Source organism: Oncorhynchus kisutch, linkage group LG22 (assembly GCF_002021735.2).
Source record: "Oncorhynchus kisutch isolate 150728-3 linkage group LG22, Okis_V2, whole genome shotgun sequence".
NCBI lineage: Eukaryota > Metazoa > Chordata > Actinopteri > Salmoniformes > Salmonidae > Oncorhynchus > Oncorhynchus kisutch.
The window spans coordinates 21798749-21822613 of NC_034195.2; the positions used below are offsets into that span (position 1 = coordinate 21798749).

The following is a 23865-nucleotide window of genomic DNA, read 5'->3' on the forward strand; positions in this document are numbered from 1 at the left end:
GCCCGACAGGAAGTCCAGGATCCAGTTGCAGAGGGAGGTGTTTAGTCCCAGTGTCCTTAGCTTAGTGATGAGCTTTGAGGGAACTATGTTGTTGAAAGCTGAGCTGTAGTCAATGAATAGCATTCTCACATAGTTTGTCCATGTGGGAAAGGGCATAGTGGAGTGCATGCAATAGAGGTTGAATCATCTGTGGGGCTGTTGGTGCGGTATGCAAATTGGAGTGGGTCTAGGGTTTCTCGGATGATGGTGTTGATGTGAGCCATGAGCAGCCTCTCAAAGCATTTCATGGCTACAGATGTGAGTGCTATGGGTCGGTAGTCATTTAGGCAGGTTACCCGAGTGTTCAGAGACGGGGACTATGGTGGTCTGCTTGAAACATGTTGGTATTACAGACTCTGAGAAGTTGAAAATGTCAGTGAAGACACTTGCCAGTTGGTCAGTGCATGCTTGGAATACACGTTCTGGCCCCCGCGTCGTCTTACCAGAGGCTGCTGTTCTGTCCTGCCGATGGAGTGTATAACCCGCCAGCCGTATGTTCTTAATGTTGTCGTTCTTCCACGACTCGTTAAACATAAGATATTACAGTTTTTAATGTCCCGTTGGTAGGATATACATACTTTCAGTTCGTCCCATTTATTTTCCAGTGATTGAACGTTACCTAGCAGAACGGAAGGCAAAGGCAGATTAGCCACACGTCGCCCGATCCTCAAGGCAGCCGGATCTCTTTAAGTGAAACCGACATTTCCTTTTCCAGCGATTCACGGGGATCTGGGCCTGGTCAGGTGTCCGTAGTATATACCACGCGTCCGACTCATTGAAGAACTCTTCATCCAATTTGAGGTGAGTAATCCCAGTTCTGATGTCCAGAAGCTCTTTTCGGTCATAAGAGATGATAGCAGCAATATTATGTACAAAACATGTTACGAACAATGCGAAAAAACAAAATAGCATGGTTGGTCAAGAGCGGATAAGACGGTAGCCCTACCCTCCGGCCCTAATCTATTGATTTCACATAACTGGGAATACATATGCATCTGTTGGTCACAGATACCTTAAAAGAAAGGGGCCTCAGGATCCCATCACAGTATTTCTGTGCATTCAAATTGCCATCGATAAAATGGAATTGTGTTCATTGTCTGTAGGTTGCCCATACCATAATCCCACCACCACGGGGCACTCTGTTCACAATATTGACATCAGCAAATTGCTCGCCCACATTACGCCATACACGTAGTTTGCGGTTCTGAGGCCGGTTTGACGTAATGCCAAATTCTCTAAAATGAGACAACATTAACTCTGGCAACCGCTCTGGTGGACATTTCTGCAGTCAGCATGCCACCATTGCACACTCCCTTAAAACTTGAGACATCTGTGTCATGGTGTTGTGTGACAAAACTGCTGATTTTAGAGAGGCATTTTATTGTCCCCAGCACAAGGTTCACCTGTGTAATGATCATGCTGTTTAATCAGCTTCTTGAGAGGGCTCCCGAGTGGCGCAGCGGTCTAAGACACTGCGTCTCAGCGCTTGAGGTTCGAATTCAGGCTGCATCACAACCGGCCGTGATTGGGAGTCCCATAGGTCGGCACACAATTGGCCAGCGTCGGCAATCATTGTAAATAAGAATTTGTTCTTAACTGACACGCCTAGTTAAATAAAGGTTAAAAATCAAATATACCACACCTTTCAGGTGGATGGATTATCTTGGCAAAGGATAAATCCTCACTAAAAGGAATGTAAACAAGTTCATGCATTTTAGAGAAATGTTTTTTTTTGTGCGTATGGAACATTTCTGGGATTTTTTATTTCAGCTCATGAAACATGGGATCAACACTAGAGGTTGACCGATTATGATTTTTCAACGCCGATACCGATTATTGGAGGACCAAAAAAATTCCCATTTTTATATATGTAATAAATAACAATTACAACAATACTGAATGAACAATGACCACTATTATTTTAACAAAATATAAAGAAAATCTATTTAGTCTCATAAATAAAACATGTTCAATTTGGTTTAACTAATGCAAAAACAGTGTTGGAGACGTAAAAGTGCCATTCTTATCGGCAGACTCAGTAGCCTCGGTTTTTCGGATGACTGCCTTGCCTGGTTCACCAATTACTTTGCAGACAGAGTTCAGTGTGTCAAATCGGAGGGCATGCTGTCCGGTCCTCTGGCAGTCTCTATGGGGGTGCCACAGGGTTCAATTCTCGGGCCGACTCTTTTCTCTGTGTATATCAATGATGTTGCTCTTGCTGCGGGCGATTCCCTGATCCACCTCTACGCAGACGACACCATTCTATATACTTTCGGCCCGTCTTTGGACACTGTGCTATCTAACCTCCAAACAAGCTTCAATGCCATACAACACTCCTTCCGTGGCCTCCAACTGCTCTTAAACGCTAGTAAAACCAAATGCATGCTTTTCAACCGGTCGCTGCCTGCACCTGCATGCCCGACTAGCATCACCACCCTGGATGGTTCCGACCTAGAATATGTGGACGTCTATAAGTACCTAGGTGTCTGGCTAGACTGCAAACTCTCCTTCCAGACTCATATCAAACATCTCCAATCGAAAATCAAATCAAGAGTCGGCTTTCTATTCCGCAACAAAGCCTCCTTCACTCAAGCCGCCAAGCTTACCCTAGTAAAACTGACTATCCTACCAATCCTCGACTTCGGCGATGTCATCTACAAAATGGCTTCCAACACTCTACTCAGCAAACTGGATGCAGTCTATCACAGTGCCATCCGTTTTGTCACTAAAGCACCTTATACTACCCACCACTGCGACTTGTATGCTCTAGTCGGCTGGCCCTCGCTACATATTCGTCGCCAGACCCACTGGCTCCAGGTCATCTACAAGTCTATGCTAGGTAAAGCTCCGCCTTATCTCAGCTCACTGGTCACGATGGCAACACCCATCCGTAGCACGCGCTCCAGCAGGTGTATCTCACTGATCATCCCTAAAGCCAACACCTCATTTGGCCGCCTTTCGTTCCAGTACTCTGCTGCCTGTGACTGGAACGAATTGCAAAAATCGCTGAAGTTGGAGACTTTTATCTCCCTCACCAACTTCAAACATCAGCTATCTGAGCAGCTAACCGATCGCTGCAGCTGTACATAGTCTATTGGTAAATAGCCCACCCTTTTCACCTACCTCATCCCCGTACTGTTTTTATTTATTTACTTTTCTGCTCTTCTGCACACCAATATCTCTACCTGTACATGACCATCTGATCTTTTATCACTCCAGTGTTAATCTGCAAAATTGTAATTATTTGCCTACCTCCTCATGCCTTTTGCACACATTGTATATAGACCCCCCCTTCGTTTTCTACTGTGTTATTGACTTGTTAATTGTTTACTCCATGTGTAACTCTTTGTTGTATGCTCACACTGCTATGCTTTATCTTGGCCAGGTCGCAGTTGCAAATGAGAACTTGTTCTCAACTAGCCTACCTGGTTAAATAAAGGTGAAATAAAAAAATAAAAAAATAAAAAAAATAAATGTAAAAAAGCTAACATTTAATTAAGTTCCTTGCTCAGAACATGAGAACATATGAAAGCTGGTGGTTCCTTTTAACATGAGTCTTCAATATTCTCAGGTAAGAAATTTTAGGTTGTAGTTATTACAGGAATTATAGGACACTCTCTCTCGATACCATTTGTGTTTGATATACCTTTGACTATTGGATGTTCTTATAGGCACTTTAGTATTGCCAGCCTAATCTCGGAGTTGGTAGGCTTGAAGTCATAAACAGCGCTGTGCTTCAAGCATTGTTAAGAACTGCTGTTTGAATGAACGCTTACGATGCCTGCTGCTGCCTACCACTGCTCAGACTTAATTATAATAAATACAGAAATATGAACCTTTGGTCATTAATATGGTCAGATCCGTAAACTATAATTTTGAAAACAAAACGTTACGGAACCGTTCCGTAACGCGGGGGCCAGCACGGGTGTCAAACCTACTGTTACATTTAACAACCTAAAATGTTATGTCATAATTATGTACAATTCTGGCAAATTAATTAGTCTTTGTTAGGAATAAATGGCCTTTCAACAGTTTGCAACGAGCCAGGAGGCCCAAACTGCTGCATATACCCTGACTCTGCTTGCACTGAACGCAAGAGAAGTGACACAATTTCCCTAGTTAATATTGCCTGCTAACATGAATCTTTTAACTTCATATGCAGGTTAAAAAATATATATAATTGTGTTTTGATTTTAATTAAGGCATTGATGTTCATGGTTAGGTATATTATTGCAACGATTGTGCTTTTTTCGCAAATGCACTTTTGTTAAATCATTTCCCTTTTGGCGAAGTTGAAGTAGGCTGTGATTCAGTGATGAATTATCAGGCACCGCATTGATTATATGCAATGCAGAACAAGCTAGTTAACCTAGTAATATCATCAACCATGTGTAGTTAACTAGTGATTATGTAGAGAAAAAAAAGATCAGTTTAATGCTAGCTAGCAACTTACCTAGACTCCCTGCAGCCACAAGGTCCCTTTGATGCTGCACTCGCGTTACAGGTCAGCCTGCCACGCAGTCTACTCGTGGATTGCAATGTAATCCGCATCCATAAAGGCTGATTGTCAAGTTTTCATAACAATCGGTAAGCAGCCATTTTTTTTATTTATTTTACCTTTATTTAACAAGGCAAGATCAGTTAAGAACAAATTCTTATTTTCAATGACGGCCTAGGAACAGTGGGTTAACTGTCTGTTCAGGGGCAGAACGACAGATTTGTACCTTGTCAGCTCGGGGGTTTGAACTTGCAACCTTCCGGTTACTAGTCTAACGCTCTAACCACTAGGCTACCCTGCCGCCGCCATGCCAATTAATCAGTCGACCTCTAATCAACACTTAACGTTAATGTTTTTGTTCAGTGTATATTTAAAACCCATATTCTTAGAAATAACTTTAATCTATGAGCTACGCTTGTTGACGGAAAATGAGGCGACCACTCGGGCTAATTAGCCATCTAGCACACTCCGACTACTAGTGTCAGCATACTCGGGAAGTGTAGCGGAAATGTAGTTTCTTCGGGTGGAGAACCCATAACCTAGCTGTATGGATCTGTGCAAAACTGCCAGTTAGCATCTTTTTTTTATTTGAAGGATTCCTTCTCACTTATGAAAGATAAGGCTTTTGAAGGATATGGCCCTTATCCCAAGCAATGATTATTGAGGTTTCTAAATGTTAAAAGGGTTGTAGTTCACGAGGCAGAAGCTAATGGCATAGAACTGTAGGGTGAAGGCAGAATGCCATCTAGAGTTTGAGAGCTAGGCCTACACCCCCTAAATCACAGTTGGTGTCAATTCAGTGAATTCAGGAAATGCATTGAAATGTAATGCCTTAATTGATAAGTGCATATTGTTTGAGTATTTTATACATTAATTGGATTTCAATTAACTTATTGAATGTACTAAATTAAACTAAATTGACCGCTGACATGCTACACTATTCTAGGTGACAAATCCATAGGCGGCAGCTGTTGGGTGATCAATAACAGTAGACCCAATTCAGCTTCCATAGCCTATAGAAAACGTCATCAAATAAACTTACGAGCGTGCCAGCCATCTCGCTGCTCACAAAACAATGATATATATATATATATAAAACACACACAATTTGCGCTCTTATCAAATTACACGCCAGTGCTTGCCTGTAGCACAACAGTAGGACAGCCATGTTTGATTAAACAAATAGTCCTAGAGATTATCAAATTGTTTGTGAAAAACGTAGCCAGCTAGAATAAAAGCACAACAAATAGGAATCGTCCGAGGATGCGTATAGGTGTAGCGACTAAACTGTCACGGAGGGGGGAAATAAAGCAACAATGTTGTGATCACATTATCAGCTGAGCAAATGGAACATGGAAGGTAACAAAGGAAACGCTACATGTTCAACAAATATTGGCTACATTTTCTGCTGTTAGTGACATACAAGTCAGTCGTCGTGCTTAATCGATGATCCCAAGTGAAAACAATGTCACCCACCCCCTCAAAAAAATACATTAGGGCCTTTGGAAACAGTTAACTACAGTAGCAACTCACCGTCGCAGACGCCAGGCTGCTGTCTGTCAAGGTGAGGTGGTGCGGTTCCCATCTCCGTAAGAATTTTGAGGTTAGAATTTTGCTGAGGAAGGTCCGAGGGTGTTTGACCACACACACCTGGATGTCACCCTCCTGTAGTAGTTTATATCGCATCCCGCTGCTGCAATGTTGCAGGGTTCTCTTGCACGGCCCGGCGCATAATTTATTATTATTCCCCTCCAACGGCGCAGACATCTCTCCAAGCAAAGGCTTGCTCTCCTCAGATTGATAGAATTGGTTATTATGTAGCTCGTTTCCCCCACCGCTGCTGTTAAAATCCATATTTATTTGGTCGCAAAAATGATCCTAGGAGGTAACTATGTATTACTTTTAGTAGTTAAAAAAAATATATATAAAAAGGAAAGCCGGCGGTGTGTAGATTGTAGGGCTTGGGAGCAAAACTACAGCGATGCGACCTCAATAGTTAAAATGGTGTTGCGGGCGGAAAACAGAGACGGCGGAGACACTGACAGAAAAGCCATGAACGAATCTTTGGTGGGGATATTTCACGACGGAGCAGTTATTGGGTGGGCAAATAATCCTTTATCCGTACAATGCCCACTACAACGTCGCGTTTTGCTCCCCCAACGATCTATTCAATATGTTTGGGCCATTGCCAGCCCCAGTTCAGCTAACATAATCCATAGATTTAACGCATACTAATCACGTAGCTCTGATACAAAAGACCCAAATCCAAAAGGCGACGTTTTTTTGTCTTTAAATGTTCATTGGCAAGGTTCCCTTTTCGGTCTTCCTCTATCTTCGCAAAAGAACTTCGATAGAGCCACTTGGATTGGTCCTTTCTCGTTCATGTGATACCAAAGTGACGTCAATGGGGAGGCAAGCGGATGCGCTGTAAGTCTTTTAGCTCCACTGTCTGTGCGATAGGAGGGCAGTTTCCTCAATACAAAAATGGAGGACGTACGACAAATGCTAATTATCTCTCGTCTAGCAGTGCCGTCTCCATTTTTGTTGAAGACGGCGTTTGACACATCTATCAGTCTATTCAATAAATGTTGCTGGGATCATGGGCCGTAAGAATCACGAGAAGACCTGATATGATACTGAGGGCAACATATGCGAATATTTAATGTGAGGAGGTCGACCTATTTAATTAGTTGTCGGTAGTTTAAATTGCAAACAGAAAAAGGCTTATTTTCCATTTTATTGCTAAATATTTAGCATTTTGATGCACACTAGGCTACAATAAGCATGAACAACAAACAGTTTCCATGTAACTGTGATCTCGACGTTGGTACTTTGCAGAAATGATTGATAAGCATCCAAATTGTCTGGTTGGGGAGTGCACAACACACCCCATTAAAACTGTTTCAGCAGTGGGTCAGAGACTACCAGTATCCATGTGTCCAGATTTCACCTAAGAAACAGTTGTTACAAACCCACTGAATATGACAGTCTATGTTGACAAGACTAGGGGCATGCTGAAGAGCATAGAGTAGAATAAGTATTGCAGAGATAGAGTAACCATACACTCATGAACAATTGTACCTGTTCTCTTCATTAAAAGTCAGTCTTTATACAACATTTTCAAACTGTTCTATTTGTGGGGAATCAGTAGAAAGAGCTTGAGACGTACTGTATCTTGGGCACTCATCTCATGGGTCACACTGTCGAAAACAAGCTCTAAGATCGCCTGACCACTGAGTTTGATGCTCCAACTGGGAGCTGAACACATTTCTCAAAGTTTTTCCATTCCAACCACTCCCATTACTTAACTTGACCACGACATTGCAGATGTGCCTCAGCCGCTCATGCCTAAATGTTAAGTAAGCTGAAAGTGAAAGAAAAACAGTGACTGTCATGATGCAGTTTTGAAATGTCAGATATGAGGAACTTTAACCCCATATGTAGTAGTGTCTTTTAAAATGATCCAACACACTGAAATGCAACAATGAAGGCCTACAAACAAGCTCAACACCTTATGGAATAACATGAGGTTTCTTAATGTCTGTGGAATGAATTACTTTACAAACTGCATTATTATTAAAAAAAAATATTATGCTCAATGTAAATCTCAAACAGGTTTTGTCAATGCAGTGTAGTGCGCTGGTGGCTTCCCTTCACATGCCACAAGTCTTTTCTAGTGGAAGTTCAGTGGGCAGTGCTCCCAGCTGAATCCCAGCCTAAATCCTGTGTCCAAACTGCAGCAGAAGCAGTAGTCTCTCAGGGCTCAGTTTAACATTAGCCACTCGGTGTTGAGTCACAAGACTATAGTTAAATTGAGAAAGTCATGAGAGCAGCTTGGTTAACTCCATCCTGATTATCTTCAGTAAACCTGTTGTGTTAATCCGATGCTTGCCCCTCATCTAAGACACACACAGTTACAAGTCAACAGATTTTCTTGGTAAACTGTTTCCGAGAGATTAAAACAAACAATAACCCAAATATAATGGATTATTTGAGGAATACCTCTTCAGTTTCTCCTGAATCCTCTGAAACATAAAAACAAAACTCCAACACCCTGAATGCTACTTGATTTAAACCAGGGCTGAAGTCACAGAGGAATAACTACTGAGTTGGCTAGTGTTGTTTAATCATCTTGTTAAACTGAAGACACTCATGATTGAGCTCTTTCCATGACACCTTCCTTGCTACCCCACAGAATTGAATACAAAAATACACACAGATTTGAATTCATGGTCCTCTCACATCCCAACTTTGGTTAACAACCAGTTGATGGTACTATTGCAGAATTCCTCAAAGAACAATGCATAAAGCGCATATCACAGTGTTCTGATAGTTACACAATGGGTGAATGTTTTGTGAAAGCACTGTTTGGACCACTAGAATGCAGATAGTGTCACTCTCACAGTTTACACTAAAGACTATGGGAATGTTGAGTCTCTCAGCAATACACTAACATGCTGCAAGTATACAGTGTTAAGTGTAAATTGTGATACCTGTTCTTACATTTGTTCTTGGTGCTTTTCAGAAGTGTCCTGAGCTCTGTTGGCTTCATAAAGGCGTGTGAATGCATTTTAAAAATATGTTTCTGTGAGTTCTGTAGCACGTGAGAGACGAGTTTCCCTTCAAATGGGATGGACAGCAACAGCTGTAACTCACACAGAACAAATGGGGTTAACAGATGCCAAAAAAATCATCCACACTGACTGGAAAGCCAGTTTAAAAGTCATCAGCAAAATACATCTAGCAACTTAAGAGTGACACCAGTAACTCTAAATCCATTTCTGGCCCACACTGTGCCTAGAGTGCTTGGTTAAGGGGAAACCAATGGAAGGAAGGGGCTTAACTCAGCTTTACATTCACTAAACACGCACGTCCCAAAGAGATTTCACTTAAGATACAGTAACGTTATATAAAACCTGTTACCATTTCAATACAAAATATGCTCCAGCTTCTGGCATTACTCATTCAAAGCTGTCCATTTAAAAACAGTCTAAGTTAAGTTTGTGGGTAAAGATGACATTTTGCTTATTTTATAGAGCTACAAGTCCCTTAGCTAAGGGAACAAGTAAAACCACATCTGTTCTTTTAGAAGTCTCCTCGTATAGCTCTAATGTCATGATAAACCAGAAAAATTATTGCCACCAACCAAACCCACCACCGAGGACATCTTACTGATATCGATAAGTAGTCTATACTAAATAAATGTGAAGTTTGAATTGAAATAAGGCTGCAAATATGGGCGAATGCTAACAGGACAAGTGATAACTACTACTTGAGTGTTGTACCTAAGGATAATGTAAAAAGTAACTGATGCACATTAATGTCATACATTTATCGTATCATTATTGTGACAATTCAGTCACAATATAATTATGGATTTGTCCATATCACCCAAGTCTATTCAAAGGCCACGAATCCCTTAGCTACTATAAGGTAACAACGAAAATGGGATGTCTCGTTGTCATTCAGCGACTGATCTTTAACAACAAAAAAAATGCAGTGTTAGACATGGGTATAGATTTTCCTTAAAAATGACTACCTATGCTACAATGAATGACAGTACTATGGCATTCTTGCTTTTCTCCCCTTAAAATGTGTTTTAAATTCATTCAAACTCACCAAACAGCAGCAAGAACGTAGTAAACAAAAAGCAATGGGTAAATGGTCAGTAAAACCTATTTACAAATCATACCCATTGTTAAATTGCATATGAAATAATGTCATGTTTAAAAAGCCATCCCTCTTCAAGCAAGTACCCACACAGAATAATACCCTGATGGAACCTAAGAAAGCCACCAAAATATGCAGATAAATACTCCAAACGTCCCCTTTGGGACGTCCCTTCAACCTCCATTCTCATGTTCCATTGCTGTGAGTGTGGAGACAGAGCACCTAAATGAGCTTCATCTAAGAGGACGGGACCCTGAGTCTAAACAGGCCCTGCTTCAGCTGCAGACGGAACAGTTTGCAGTTAGCGATGCGCAGGGCTGCACAGCCAGTCTTGCACAGATCAGATGTCAGCATGGGCTTGGTGCGGTGCCACGTCCCCGAGCTGCGACGGAATTCTCTCACATAGTCATAGGTTGTACCTGCGCAGAGACACACAGACCTTTAGAGATCGATGTATACATTACACAGTGCACGCATACAGTAAGATGTATTTGCCAATGCTTGCCAAGTAGTGGTAATTTACTTCAGGAGTCTGCCTTTAACTCACCAGTGTCTAAGTCTCCCACTACATAGATGCTGGCACCAATGGGGACAGCGCCATACACAAAAGAGGAACTGGTCTGAACACAGAGAGTCTGGTCATCAAGGTACATCCATCTGGACAGAGCGTGGTTGGGAAAATAAACACTTGAAAGATTTTTGCTCAACTACAAATACAGTAAACAGAGACCACATACATACAGTTGAAGTCGGAAGTTTACATACACCTTAGCCAAATACATTTAAACTCAGGTTCACAATTCCTGACATTTAATCATAGTAAAAATTCACTGTCTTAGGTCAGTTAGGATCACCACTTTATTTTAAGAATGTGAAATGTCAGAATAATAGTAGAGAGAATGATTTATTTCCGTTTGTATTCCCAGTGGGTCAGAAGTTTACATACACTCATAGTATTTGGTAGCATCGCCTTTCAATTGTTTAACTTCGGTCAAACGTTTTGGGTAGCCTTCCACAAGCTTCCCACAATAAGTTGGGTGAATTTTGGCCCATTCCTCCTGACAGAGCTTGTGTAACTGAGTCAGGTTTGTAGGCCTCCTTGCTCGCACACGCTTTTTCAGTTCTGCCCACAAATTATCTATCAGATTGAGGTCAGGGCTTTGTGATGGCCACTCCAATACCTTGACTTTGTTGGCCTCAGGCCACAACTTTGGAAGTATACTTGGGGTCAATGTCCATTTGGAAGACCCATTTGCGACCAAGCTTTAACTTTAACCCTTCCTGATGTCTTGAGACGCTGATTCAATATATCCACATAATTTTCCTGCCTCATGATGCCATATATTTTGTGAACTGCACCAGTCCCTCCTGCAGCAAAGCACCCCCACAACAAGATGCTGCCACCCCTGTGCTTCACGGTTGGGATGGTGTTCTTCGGCTTGCAAGACTCCCCCTTTTTCCTCCAAACATAACGATGGTCATTATGGCCAAACAGTTCAATTTTTGTTTCATCAGACCAGAGGATATTTCGCCAAAAAGTACGATCTTTGTCTCCATGTGCAGTTGCAAACCGTAGTCTGGCTTTTTTATGGCGGTTCTATAGCAGTGGCTTCTTCATTGCCGAGCGGCCTTTCAGGTTATGATGATGAGACTTGTTTTTACTGTGGATACAGATACCTTTGTACCTATTTCCTTCAGCATCTTCACAAGGTCCTTTGCTGTTGTCCTGGGATTGATTTGCACTTTTCCCACCAAAGTACGTTCATCTCTAGAAGACAGAATTTTCTGGCATTTTCCAAGCTGTTTAAAGGCACAGTCAACTTAGTGTATGTAAAACTTCTGACCCACTGGAATTGTGACACAGTGAATTATAAGTGAAATAATCTCTCTGTAAACAATTGTTGGAAAATTGTGTCTTGCACAAAGTAGATGTCCTAACCGACTTGCCAAAACTATAGTTTGTTAACAAGACATTTGTGGAGTGGTTGAAAAATGAGTTAATGAATCCAACCTAAGTGTATGTAAAAACTTCCAACTATACATACATCTTTAGGTAACAAGGATATACCCAGTCCAACACATTCTGGCTGAAGCATACATTCAAATAAGGAAGTTCTTGATCAAAGTAACAAGCCCTATTATTGACCTTTTCATCTCATCATGGAAAAACTCAGACTTGCAGGTGGTCATGGTGCTGGATTCTGGGTTGTCTGAGTCACGGCTCCTCACGCCTCCAAACACATAGAGTTCCTGACCCACACCACATGCCACTGAGCCAAACCTGAAGGCAGAGACATTCACACCATAACATCAGGGGTCACTCAATGAGAACATATCAATAGCAACACCAACAGTAAACAAATCCTTCACAGGGGATTTCTTCATAAATGTTCCATCTAAATGTGGACAATAACGGTGTATTCTATTCTAAAGTCAAACCTGACACACACGTAAAGTATTAGTCCCATGTTTCATGAGCTGAAAAAAAACGGTGCAACTTTTTCCATACACACAAAAGGCTTATTTCTCTCAAATTGTGCACAAACTTGTTTACCTCCCTGTTTTTGAGCATTTCTCCTTTGCCAAGATAATCCATCCACCTGACAGGTGTGGTATATCAAGAAGCTGAATAAACAGCATGATCATTACACAGGTGCAACTTGTGCTGGGGACAATAAAAGGCCACTCTAAAATGTGCAGTTTTGTCACGCCACACAATGCTACAATTGGTATGCCGACTGCAGTAATGTCCATCAGAGCTGTTGCCAGAGAATTTAATGTTTATTTTTCTACCATAAGTCGTCGCCATCATTTCACAGAATTTAGCAGTACGTCCAACCGGTCTCACAACCGCAGGCCACGTGTATGGCGTCGTGAATGCGAGAGATTTGTCTCATGGTGGCGGTGGGGTTATGGTATGGGCATGCATAAGCTACGGATAACGAACACAATTGCACAGAGAAACCGTGATGATATTCTGAGGCCCATTGTCATCCCATTCATCCGCTGCCATCACCTCCTGTTTCAGCATGATAATGCACGGCTCCTTGTCGCAAGGATCTGTACACAATTCCTGGATGCTGAAAATGTCCTAATTCTTCCATGGCCTGCATACTCAGACATGTCACCCATTGAGCATGTTTGGGATGCTCTGGATAAAAGTGTATGACCGTGGTCCAGTTCCCACCATTAAAATATAATTTAATCCATTTTAGAATAAGGCTGTACCATAAATCCATAATGTCAAGTACTTTCGGTATGCACACACACACATTCAAAAGTTTGGGGTCACTTAGAAATGTGTTTATATATTTTTTATTAGACTTCTTTTGTCCATAAAAATAACATCAAATTGATCAGAAATACAGTGTAGACATTGTTAATGTTGTAAATGACTATTGTAGCTGGAAATGGCTGATTAATGGAATATCTACATAGGTGTACAGAGGCTCATTATCAGCAACTATCACTCCAGTGTTCTAATGACACGTTGTGTTAGCTAATCCAAATAATTTTAAAAGGCTAATTGATCTTTAGAAAACCCTTTTGCAATTATGTTAGCACAGCTGAAAACTGTTGTGCTGATTAAGGATGCAATAAACTGGCCTTCTTTAGACTAGTTGAGTATCTGGAGAATCAGCATTTCTGGGTTCGATTACAGGCTCAAAATGGCCAGAAACAAAGACCTTTCTTCTGAAACTCGTCAGTCTATTCTTGTTCTGAGAAATGAAGGCTATTCCACGCAAGAAATTGTCAAGAAACTGAAGAGCTCGTACAATGCTGTGTACTACTCCCTTCACAGAACAGCACAAAGTGTCTCTAACCAGAATAGAAAGAGGAGTGTGAGGCCCTGGTGCACAACTGAGCAAGAGGACAAGTACATTAGTGTCTAGTTTGACAAACAGACACCTCACAAGTCCGCAACTGGCAGCTTCATTAAATAGTTCGCAAAACACCAGTCTCAACGTCAACAATGAAGAGGCGACTCCCGGATGCTGGCCTTCTAGGCAGAGTTCCTCTGTCCAGTGTATTGCGGTATGGCTTTTCTTTGCAGCTCTGCCTAGAAGGCCAGCATTCCGGAGTCGCCTCTTCACTGTTGACGTTGAGACTGGTGTTTTGCGGGTACTATTTAATGAAGCTGCAAGTTGAGGACTTGAGGCATTTCTAAGTGATCCCAAACGTTTAAACGTTAGTGAGAGTGTGTACACACACACACACACACACACACACACACACACACACCTACTCATTCCAGGGTTTTTCTTTAGTCCAATTTTACATTGTAGAATAATAGTGAAGACGTCAAAACTATGAAACACATGTAGTAACCAAAGAAATGTTAAATCAAAGTATATTTTAGATTCTTCAAAGTAGCCACCCTTTGCCTTGAAGACAGCTTTGCACACTCTTAGCATTCTCTTAAACCAGCTTCATGAGGTAGTCACCTGGAATGCATTAATTAACAGGTGTTCCTTGTTCATTTGTGAATTGCTTTCCTTCTTAATACGTTTGAGCCAATCAGTTGTGTTGTGACAAGGCAGCTGTGGTATACAGAAGATAGGGCTATTTGGTAAAAGATCAAGTCCATATTATGGCAAGAACAGCTCAAATAAGCAACGAGAAATGACAGCCCATCATTACTTTAAGACATGAAGGTCAGTCAACACAGAACATTACAAGAACTTTGAGCGTTTCTTTCAAGTGCAGTCGCAAAAAACCCATCAATCCTTATGATGAAACTGCCGCTCATGAGGACCGCCACAGGAACGGAAGATTCGGTTACCTCTGCTGCAGAGGTTAAGTTCATTGGAGTTACCAGCCTCAGAAATTGCAGCCCAAATAAATGCTTCAGAGTTCATGTAACAGACATCTCAACATCAACTGTTCAGAGGAGACTGCGTGAATCAGGCCTTCATGGTCAAATTGCTGCAAAGAAACCACTACTAAAGGACACCAATAAGAAGAGAGACTTTATTGGGCCAAGAAATATGAGCAATGGACATGAGACCGGTGGAATTCTGTCCTTTGGTCTGATGAGTCCAAAGTTGAGATTTTTGGTTCCAACCGTTGTGTCTTTGTGAGACGCAGAGTAGGTGAACAGATGATTGCCGCATGTGTGGTTCTCACCATGAAGCATGGAGGAGGTGGTGTAATGGTGTGGGGATGCTTTGCTGGTGACACGGTCAGTGATTTATTTAGAATTCAAGGCACACTTAACCAACATGGCTACCACAGCATTCTGCAGCTATACGCCATCCCATCTGGTTTGCGCTTAGTGGGACTATTATTTGTTTTTCAACAGGACAATGATCCAACACACCCCTCCAGGCTGTGTAAGGACTATTTGACAACAGAGTGATGACATGCTGCATCAGATGACCTGGCCTCCACAATCACCCGACCTCAACCCAATTGAAATGTGTTGGATAGCAGAGTGAAGGGAAAGCATTCCAGGTGAAGCTGGTTGAGATAATGGCATGAGTATGCAAAGCTGTCATCAAGCCAAAGGGTGGCTACTTTGAAATCTTGCTAAGATATTTAGATTAAAAAAATAAATACAAAAATGTTACTACATGATTCCATAGTTTGATGTAGAAAATAGTAAAAATGAAGAAAAACCTTGGCTAGGTGTGTCCAAACTTTTGACAGGAACTATTTTATTTTAACTACTGAGTTGATTCTGTACCTTCTCTCTTTCAAAGGGCAGATTGCAGTCCACTGCTTGGTCTTCGGATCATAGCATTCTACTGAGTCGTACAGCTTTCCATATGACCCACCACCCATGGCATAGATCTTCTTTTTCATGGTGGCATAGCAGCCAATCTGAGGAGAGATTGTTGGGCAAGTGGTGAGAGATTTAGAGAGGTTGCAATTTGTGAATGTGTTTATAGCAAGCTGGAAGTGCTCATGTCTCACCTTGCGGACCATTGTCATGCTGGTTTGGGTTGTCCAGGTGTTAAAGTGAGGGTCGAAAACCTCCACAGTCAGGAGCTCTATGTCCTCATCCTCTCCTCCCAAAACATAGATCATCCCATCCAGCTCTGCAACACCAAAGTTCTGCCTCGCCTGACCAAACAAAGAGCAGAAGCCTTTAATAACAGTGGGCATTACTCAGAATGATAACGCTTTAGAAGGATAGATAAGAACATAAAACATGGCTACCAGTGAGTAGCCTATACAAGTAAAAAGGACACATGGAACGTTTGATGGATTAAATTACTTGGTTCAGTGAAAGACATTTGGTCTATATAACCAATTGAAGTAACTTCAAAATGGCGTCACTTGAAATGTCTATGAAACAAGTGGGTTGAATGTTGCTACTGACAGGTTGGAAGGATTGCAAAGGAAAATGTTTTGCAGTTTCTGTTGTGTGCAGTATTATACAACAGGTGTGTCCAATCCTGAATGCCAATTGGTTAAAACCACATTCCAGAAGGTGTCAATTCCACAAGTTATCACCGGCTAAATCTATGACGTTAAAATTCCTATTTACTCTGTTCCATCTGACTGCGCAATCCAGTCATCAGTCCTGCAAGGCAATTTATAAACTTGATCTCCACTATAAAAGCATCTAGACATTATCTCACATTTCTTTTATACTAACATTTAGTTTTCAACAGCGGAGATTTGTATAAACCTTGCCGCCTGCCTCTCCGACAATTGCAACATTGTTTCAATATTCAAATTTGATCTCCAGCTATCCTATAGTAATGAACGTGTCGGGAGTCGGAATGAGCCAGACAGACAGGCAGAGTTTCTCAGCCAGTCGAAATCATGAATCAGTTGGCATCATTCTTATGGATGTGTCCAAATAAATGTCACTAGAAAACAGCTTGCATAAATGCAAATTAAGGTACTATTGTTATTCTGGCTACACTGTTTGATGTGACTAAGTTAGCCATAGTTGGCTAGCTAGTAAGCAAGGGTTAAGAACGTTGCCAGCCAGTATGGCAATGGAACATTTAGAAGGAAGAACTGGGTTGTGTTCATAGATAGAGAATAAAAAGACAGACGTGACCTAGTCGTTAAATGGCAAACGAACAACCAGCCGGCTTAGGTAGCAACCCTAGATTTGTGTCGGAACTATATCTTGTGGAAGGATGACATAGCATGAATAAAACCAACATGTGAAAATGTCAATCATTATATGAATATGTTGGTAACCCCATTGTATAAAAAAGTGATAATGCCCTCAAAGCCAATGTTTGGAGGATATATTGGCATGGTTTGCCGGCCCTCGACAAAACACCACCCGTGCCAATATATCCTCCAAACACCGGTTGAGGGCATTATCAATTAAGTAGAATACCTGTTTCATGGAAGGAATTGGGGTCCAGGTGTTTGTGTCTGGGTCATATTTCTCCCCACTGCTCAGGACCATCTTAGTTTCATCCATACCACCCATCACAAAGAGGTAGCCCTCTGAGAGGACAAAGAATGGTGTTAATTCATGGTTGATCCCTTACACTGGGTTGGGTTTGACTTACATGAGAATTGTGGGATCCATAATTATAAACTGCCATTAAGACTGCACTGGTACAGTACCAGTCAAGACTGGACACACCTACTCTTTTTATTTTTACAATTTTCTACATTGTAGAATAGTGAAGACATCAACACTATGAAATAACACACAACATGTGAAGTATTAGTCCCATGGTTCATGAGCTGAAATAAAAGATCCCCAGAATTTCCCAGAAGCACAAAAGGCTAATTTCTCACATTTTGTGCACAAATTTATTCTACATCCCTGTTAATGAGCATTTCTCCATTGCCAAGATAATCCATCCACCTTGATAGGTGTGGCATATCAAGAAGCTGATTAAACAGCATGATCATTACACAGGTGCAACTTGTGCTGGGGACAATAAAAGGCCACTTGAAATGTGCAGTTGTCACAACGCCACAGAAGTCTCACATTTTGAGGGAGTGTGCAATTGGCATGCCGACTGCAGGAATGTCCACCAGAGCTGTTGCCAGAGAATTTAATGTTTATTTCTCTATCATAAATGCACGGCCCCTTGCCGCAAGGATCTGTACACAGTTCCTGGAAGCTGAAAATGTCCTAGTTCTTCCATGGGCTGCATACTCACTAGACAGTACCAGTCAAACAGTTGGACACCTACTCATTCCAGGGTTTTTTGTTATTTTTAATATTTTATACATTGTAGGATAATAGTGAAGACATCAAAACTATGAAATAACATATGGAATCATGTAGTAACCAAAGAAGTGTTAAACAAATCAAAATATATTTTGTGGATTATCTTTCCTTCTTAACGCATTTGAGCCAATCAGTTGTTGTGACAAGGTAGCTGGAGTATATAGAAGATAGGGCTATTTGGTAAAAGACCAAGTCCATATTATGGCAAGAACAGCTCAAATAAGCAGCAAGAAACAGTCCATTATTACTTTAAGACATGAAGGTCATCCATACGGAACATAAGAACTTTGAACGGTTCTTCAAGTGTAGTTGCAAAAAACATCAAGCACTGATGAAGAAACGGGCTCTCATGAGGACCGCAAAAGGAAAGGAAGATCCAGAGTTACCTCTGCTGCAGAGGATAAGTTCATTACAGAGTTACCAGCCTCAGAAAATAAATGCGTCAGAGTTCAAGTAACAAACATCTCAACATCAACTGTTCAGAGGAGACTGCATGAGTCAGGCCTTCATGGTCGAATTGCTGCATAGAAACCACTACTAAAGGACACCAATAATAAGAAGAGACTTGCTTAAGTCAAGAAACACGAGCAATGGACATTCAACAGGTGGAAATCTGTCCTTTGGTCTGATGAGTCCAAATTTGAGATTTTTGATTCCAACCGCTGTGTCTTTGTGAGACGTAGAGTAGGTGAACAGATCATCTCTGCATGTTTGGTTCCCACCCTGAAGCATGTTGGTGATTTATTTAGAATTCAAGGCACACTTAATCAGCATGGCTACCACAGCATTCTGCAGTGATACACCCTCTGATTAACGCTTAGTGGGACGATCATTTGTTTTTCAACAGGAAAATGACCCAACACACATCCAGGCTGTGTAAGGGCTATTTGACCAAGGAGAGTGATGAATGCTGCATCAGATGACCTGGCCTACACAATCACCCGACCTCAACCCAATTGAGATGGTTTGGGATGAAAAGTAGCCAACAAGTGCTGAGCATGTGGGAACTCCTTCAAGCATTTCAGGTGAAGATGGTTGAGAGAATGCCAAGATTGTGCAAAGCTGTCAAAGGCAAAGAGTGACTACTATGAAGAATCTTAAATATATTTTGATTTGTTTAACACTTTTTTGGTTACTACATGATTGCATGTGTAATTTCATAGTTTGAATGAGTAAGTGTCCAAACTTTTGACTGGTACTGTAAAAATAAAACTAGGTCTGGATTCAATACCAACCTGCAGCCAGCACCCCATGCCCTATTCGGCCAATGCTCATTGGTTCCAGCTCGATCCACAGCTGACGGTTTGGATCATAGAGTGGACACATGCAGCGTGCCATGGCTGACGGCTTCCTCGTTCTAAACAGGAACCAGAGAACAGGAAGTCAATGAGTTATATCCTGTTGGTTTTATCTGACACACTGGCTCCCGCTCTAACATCATCCTCTCTCTGTGTCACCATAAAAATCTCCGTGTCACCTCAAATCTCTCAGTATATCAACCACACTATTCTTACGGCCCTTAAATTCTCATCTTGCTTGTCATAAATTTCAGGTCTCTGAATGTTTTGCAAGAACTTCCATTGCAAACTGTTTGTATAACAAGCATACGCACACAAAACCACAGCATTCTGCAAAATGAGAATTAATGCGTTATGGCCACAATGTATGATTCATATACACATTCAACAGAATGTAGACATCTTATGCCTGGACATCCTCCCAGAGTAAGAGTCAGCAAATACTCACCCTCTCTCCTCCCCTCCTACAGTGACGATGCACTCCGAGTAGCCACGAGGTTTGAAGGCGGCTAGAAGAGCCTCACCCTGCAGTGCAGCACCCCCCAGTGGAGCATTGCAGTACTCCCTGATCACCTCCCTCATCAAGGGCTCTCCCAATACCTGCTCCCTCAGGTAACCTTGGTCCAGGCCCTGGATCCACACTGATGACATCACCTCTTTCATGTGCACCTGGGAGAGGATCAGAAATAGGTTACTCGGGATGAGCTGAGGCCAATAGTAATGGATAGGCAAATAGTGTGCGAAAAACAGTCCTTCAAATGATGTAGTAGTCTCTGAACATAATTGTAGTTGTAATTCTACTTTTGTAGCCATGGAATACTACAGGTTGTTTTCCGACAGACAGAACCAAGGCCAGAACCCCCACACCCTTAGTAGTAAAACAAGGTCCTCACCCTCCGTTCCTCCAGGTCATGACCGAGCCAGCGCACCACAGCCTCCAGGACATGCTTCTCATTGCCCACGTTGAGCTTCTCCATGGACAGGATCTCACACAGCCGGTCTGGGGGTAACTCCCTGAACTCGTCCGTGGCAGCCACATCACGGAAATGTGTCTGGAGGAAGTCTGTGGCAACATGGTGAACATGGTGCAGACAGTAATGTAGAGAGAAGAGCCGGATCCCAATGCAGTTCTCTGCAGCAATGCAGCTCTCTAGGAACTGGCAGCACAGGGACTTCAAGTCTGTCAGAAGCAGAAGATCAGCAGCCTGGACCATGTCCTGAATGGTGTCCTCACTCAGACTGATCTACACACAGATAACAATGAGCAGGACGGAAGGAGGAGTGTAAGATCAGGGTTGTTCAAGTAGGGAACATAAGATTCAAAAACTGTAAGCTACAAATAGGAATATGGATTCCCTCAAAAGACTTAGGAAGTACAGGACAATATTGTTATAGGCAATTTAAAAGCCAGTAAAATAATCCCATTTATGTTCACATTATTCTAGTCCCATTTACACATTATTCTAGGCCCATTTACAGCATTGCACACTACTCACCTCCCCACTAAAGATGTAGTCCAGGATCTGCTTCATGATAGTGACAGAGATTCCCTGAAGCTCAATGGTGTACATGGATCCATCTTCCTTTGGAGGGTTGTAGTTCAGTTTTGTTCTATGGAATATGTCAGAATACGGTATGTGTCGCATTCTAGTATTTCTTCATCCCTTTTTGTTTGGTTTTGAGTGCATTGTTAGGTATTACTTCACTGTTGGAGCTAGGAACATAAGCATTTCTCTACAACCGCGGTAATGTCTGCAAAATATGTGTACTAAACAAATACAAATGTGATCAGCATGACAGGTAAAACAATTGACAGTCTACCAGCATCGAGTGGGACACTGCGGGAGACGCCCTGTTGACAGCTGGAAACAATGTCACATCCCCAGCCGTATCAAAGTTATAATAATAACCATGGAATGGATTTCATCCATTGCAACAGTTCTGCTTTCGACAAAAGATAAAGCAAGACATAACTAACGGATTACCTGATGTATGGACTAGCCGCAGCCAAAATGTTTTTCTGGACTGGAATCTTTTCCCCGTCCAGTACTAACACTGCGTCTTGGAAGCATTGTTCTTGCCAAAAGGAGCGAAGGGCCTTGAGAAGTTTCTGAGAGTGTTGAGGGTCTGACACCACCGAACCTGCAACGCTAACCTCGGACTCAGTGCTGGACATTGTGTTCCTACAGAGAAAAAACATGTCATTAGCACACCAGCCCGGATTGCGAACTAGGAATAAAGCAATTTACCATGCCAGAGTTACCTTCAGGCAGAATTAGCCGACCGTAGGCTAGGCTAACGTCAGCATGCAAAATTAGCCAGCTGCCTATAAGAAATTATTGGACTGGATTTTGGGCTGAATATTAAGTGACATAGATAGTTAATCATCTAACGTTATACTTGGCAGGGTCAAACATTTAAATACAACCACACAGGCTCATGTGACATTCATAACAATAATAGTACGCTACTTTACCTAGCTCGCTATCTAACTAGATATAAACAAATAACAGGGAGCGTCCCAAATGGAATGACATAGTCATTGGCTTCGTCCCACTTCACTGTAGCCTACCTTGCATGGGCCACACTACACACAAGTCAGAAGCAGAACGCGAGGTAAAAAATTTTTTTTTAAAGAAGCGTTTAGCACACTTTTTCTATTTTACAAGCCAGGCTCCGTTAAAATACTTTTACATTCCTTCCCCTGGAACAATCACATATCTGAGATAAATATGGATACGTGGCAACATTGTTTTCCGCTTTCATACAGTTTAATGTATGCACGAGGAAGAAAGGGTGGATACATCTTCAAAGTAATCGAACACAGCCCCCATTGTGCTGTATTTTGGACGCAACCATGTTACGCCCACAAACTCTACGGGGATACGTCATTCTCCCGCGACTAAAGTTTTTTGTTTTCTCTTTACTAGTTTACTATGTAGGACCAAACCTGTCATAATTACATAAATCAATAAAATCGACAAATGAATGAGCAAGGAAATACAAAAAATACAAAAATACATATCTGTATGTATTTTATTATTTATCTAATTCAAACTTGAATTCATTTTTAGTCATTTCTGTATTTCTTACTCCAATATGATAATGAGGGGGTGTTAATAAAACACCTGTGTCAATCAAACATCTGTCGGTGGTATCTAACACTTGAAAAACTAAAAGGAGAGCCGCACACTCTAGGAGCTCAGATGCAATAATTTAATAACCTAATATCCAACGTTGACAGACAAGCGGTTTTCATCAGGGTATAAAAAAGCAGTGGTTGATCAATGTCACAGTGCCTAACACAATTGCTTTTGCACCCCCCTATGTGAAGCTAGCCACAAAAAGGATTAGCCACAATAGTACAATTTGCGGTTCACGGCCATCCTACAATCTAAGCTTGATACCCTCATTCTCACACAAATTATCAATGAACCTACCAGGTACAACATCCAATCCGTAAACACGGGTATCCTCATAGATATCATCCTAACCAACTTGCTCCCCAAATACACCTCTGCTGTTTTCAACCAAGATCTCAGCGATCACTGCCTCATTGCCTGCATCCGTAATGGGTCTGCGGTCAAACGACCAACCCTCGTCACTGTCAAATGCTCCCTAAAACACTTCAGTGAGCAGGCCTTTCTAATCGACCTGGCCCGGGTATCCTGGAAAGGTATTGACCTCATCCCGTCAGTAGAGGATGCCTGGTTATTCTTTAAAAGTGCCTTCATCACCATCTTAAATAAGCATGCCCCATTCAAAAAAGTTTATAACCAGGAACAGATATAGCCCTTGGTTCACTTCAGACCTGACTGCCCTTGACCAGAACAAAAACATCCTGTGGCGTACTGCATTAGCATCGAACAGCCCCCGTGATATGCAACTTTTCAGGGAAGGTAGAAACCAATGATTTCTCTGATTCTCTGATACACAGGCAGTTTGAAAAAGCTAGCCTTAGCTTTCCTGACAGAAATTTGCATCCTGTAGCACAAACTCAAAAAAGTTATGGGACACTGTAAAGTCCATGAGGAATAAGAGCACCTCCTCCCAGCTTCCCACTGCACTGAGGCTAGGAAACACTCAACCGATAAATCCACTATAATTGAGAATTTCAATAAGCATTTTTCTACAGCTGGCCATACTTTCCACCTGGCTACCCCTACCCCGGTCAACCTCCCTGCACCCCCCACAGC

General features: G+C 41.9%; 2 protein-coding genes across 7 annotated transcripts in view; both read right to left on the reverse strand.

Annotated features, from left to right (window-relative positions):
* Nucleotides 1-6928, reverse strand: part of cmip (c-Maf inducing protein) — a 39967-nt gene extending 33039 nt beyond the window's left edge. Inside the window, exon 1 of the mRNA XM_020456249.2 lies at nucleotides 6071-6928. Coding sequence (XP_020311838.1) covers nucleotides 6071-6391 — 321 coding nt within the window. The 5' untranslated portion in view covers nucleotides 6392-6928. The remainder of the gene's footprint in view (nucleotides 1-6070) is intronic.
* A 333-nt stretch (nucleotides 6929-7261) lies between these two features.
* On the reverse strand, nucleotides 7262-22525 carry gan (gigaxonin). Of its 6 annotated transcripts, none has more exons than XM_020456156.2 (12): nucleotides 22242-22525; nucleotides 21655-21852; nucleotides 21166-21280; nucleotides 20563-20913; nucleotides 20118-20338; nucleotides 19607-19728; nucleotides 17517-17629; nucleotides 16124-16273; nucleotides 15894-16030; nucleotides 12354-12488; nucleotides 10755-10864; nucleotides 7262-10626 (listed from the first exon to the last, which is right to left on the reverse strand). In XM_020456156.2, exons 2-12 carry the CDS (start codon nucleotides 21843-21845, stop codon nucleotides 10445-10447), a joined length of 1827 nt encoding a protein of 608 aa, XP_020311745.1. In that variant the 5' UTR covers nucleotides 21846-21852; nucleotides 22242-22525; the 3' UTR covers nucleotides 7262-10444. The 6 variants fall into 6 exon arrangements, with proteins under 6 accessions (XP_020311745.1, XP_020311746.1, XP_020311747.1 ...); XM_020456157.2 differs by lacking the exon at nucleotides 22242-22525 and adding an exon at nucleotides 22146-22232; XM_020456158.2 differs by lacking the exon at nucleotides 22242-22525 and adding an exon at nucleotides 21933-22192.
* Nucleotides 22526-23865: the final 1340 nt, after the last annotated feature.

Coding starts and splice junctions, on each gene's coding strand:
- gan (XM_031801024.1), bottom strand. CDS start 21,845: ATGTCCAGCACTGAGTCCGAGGTTAGCGTTGCAGGTTCGGTGGTGTCA. Junction 20,914..21,165: donor ACTACATCTTTAGTGGGGAG/GTGAGTAGTGTG, acceptor ATCTGTGTGTAG/ATCAGTCTGAGTGAGGACAC. Junction 17,630..19,606: donor GCATGGGGTGCTGGCTGCAG/GTTGGTATTGAA, acceptor TTGTCCTCTCAG/AGGGCTACCTCTTTGTGATG.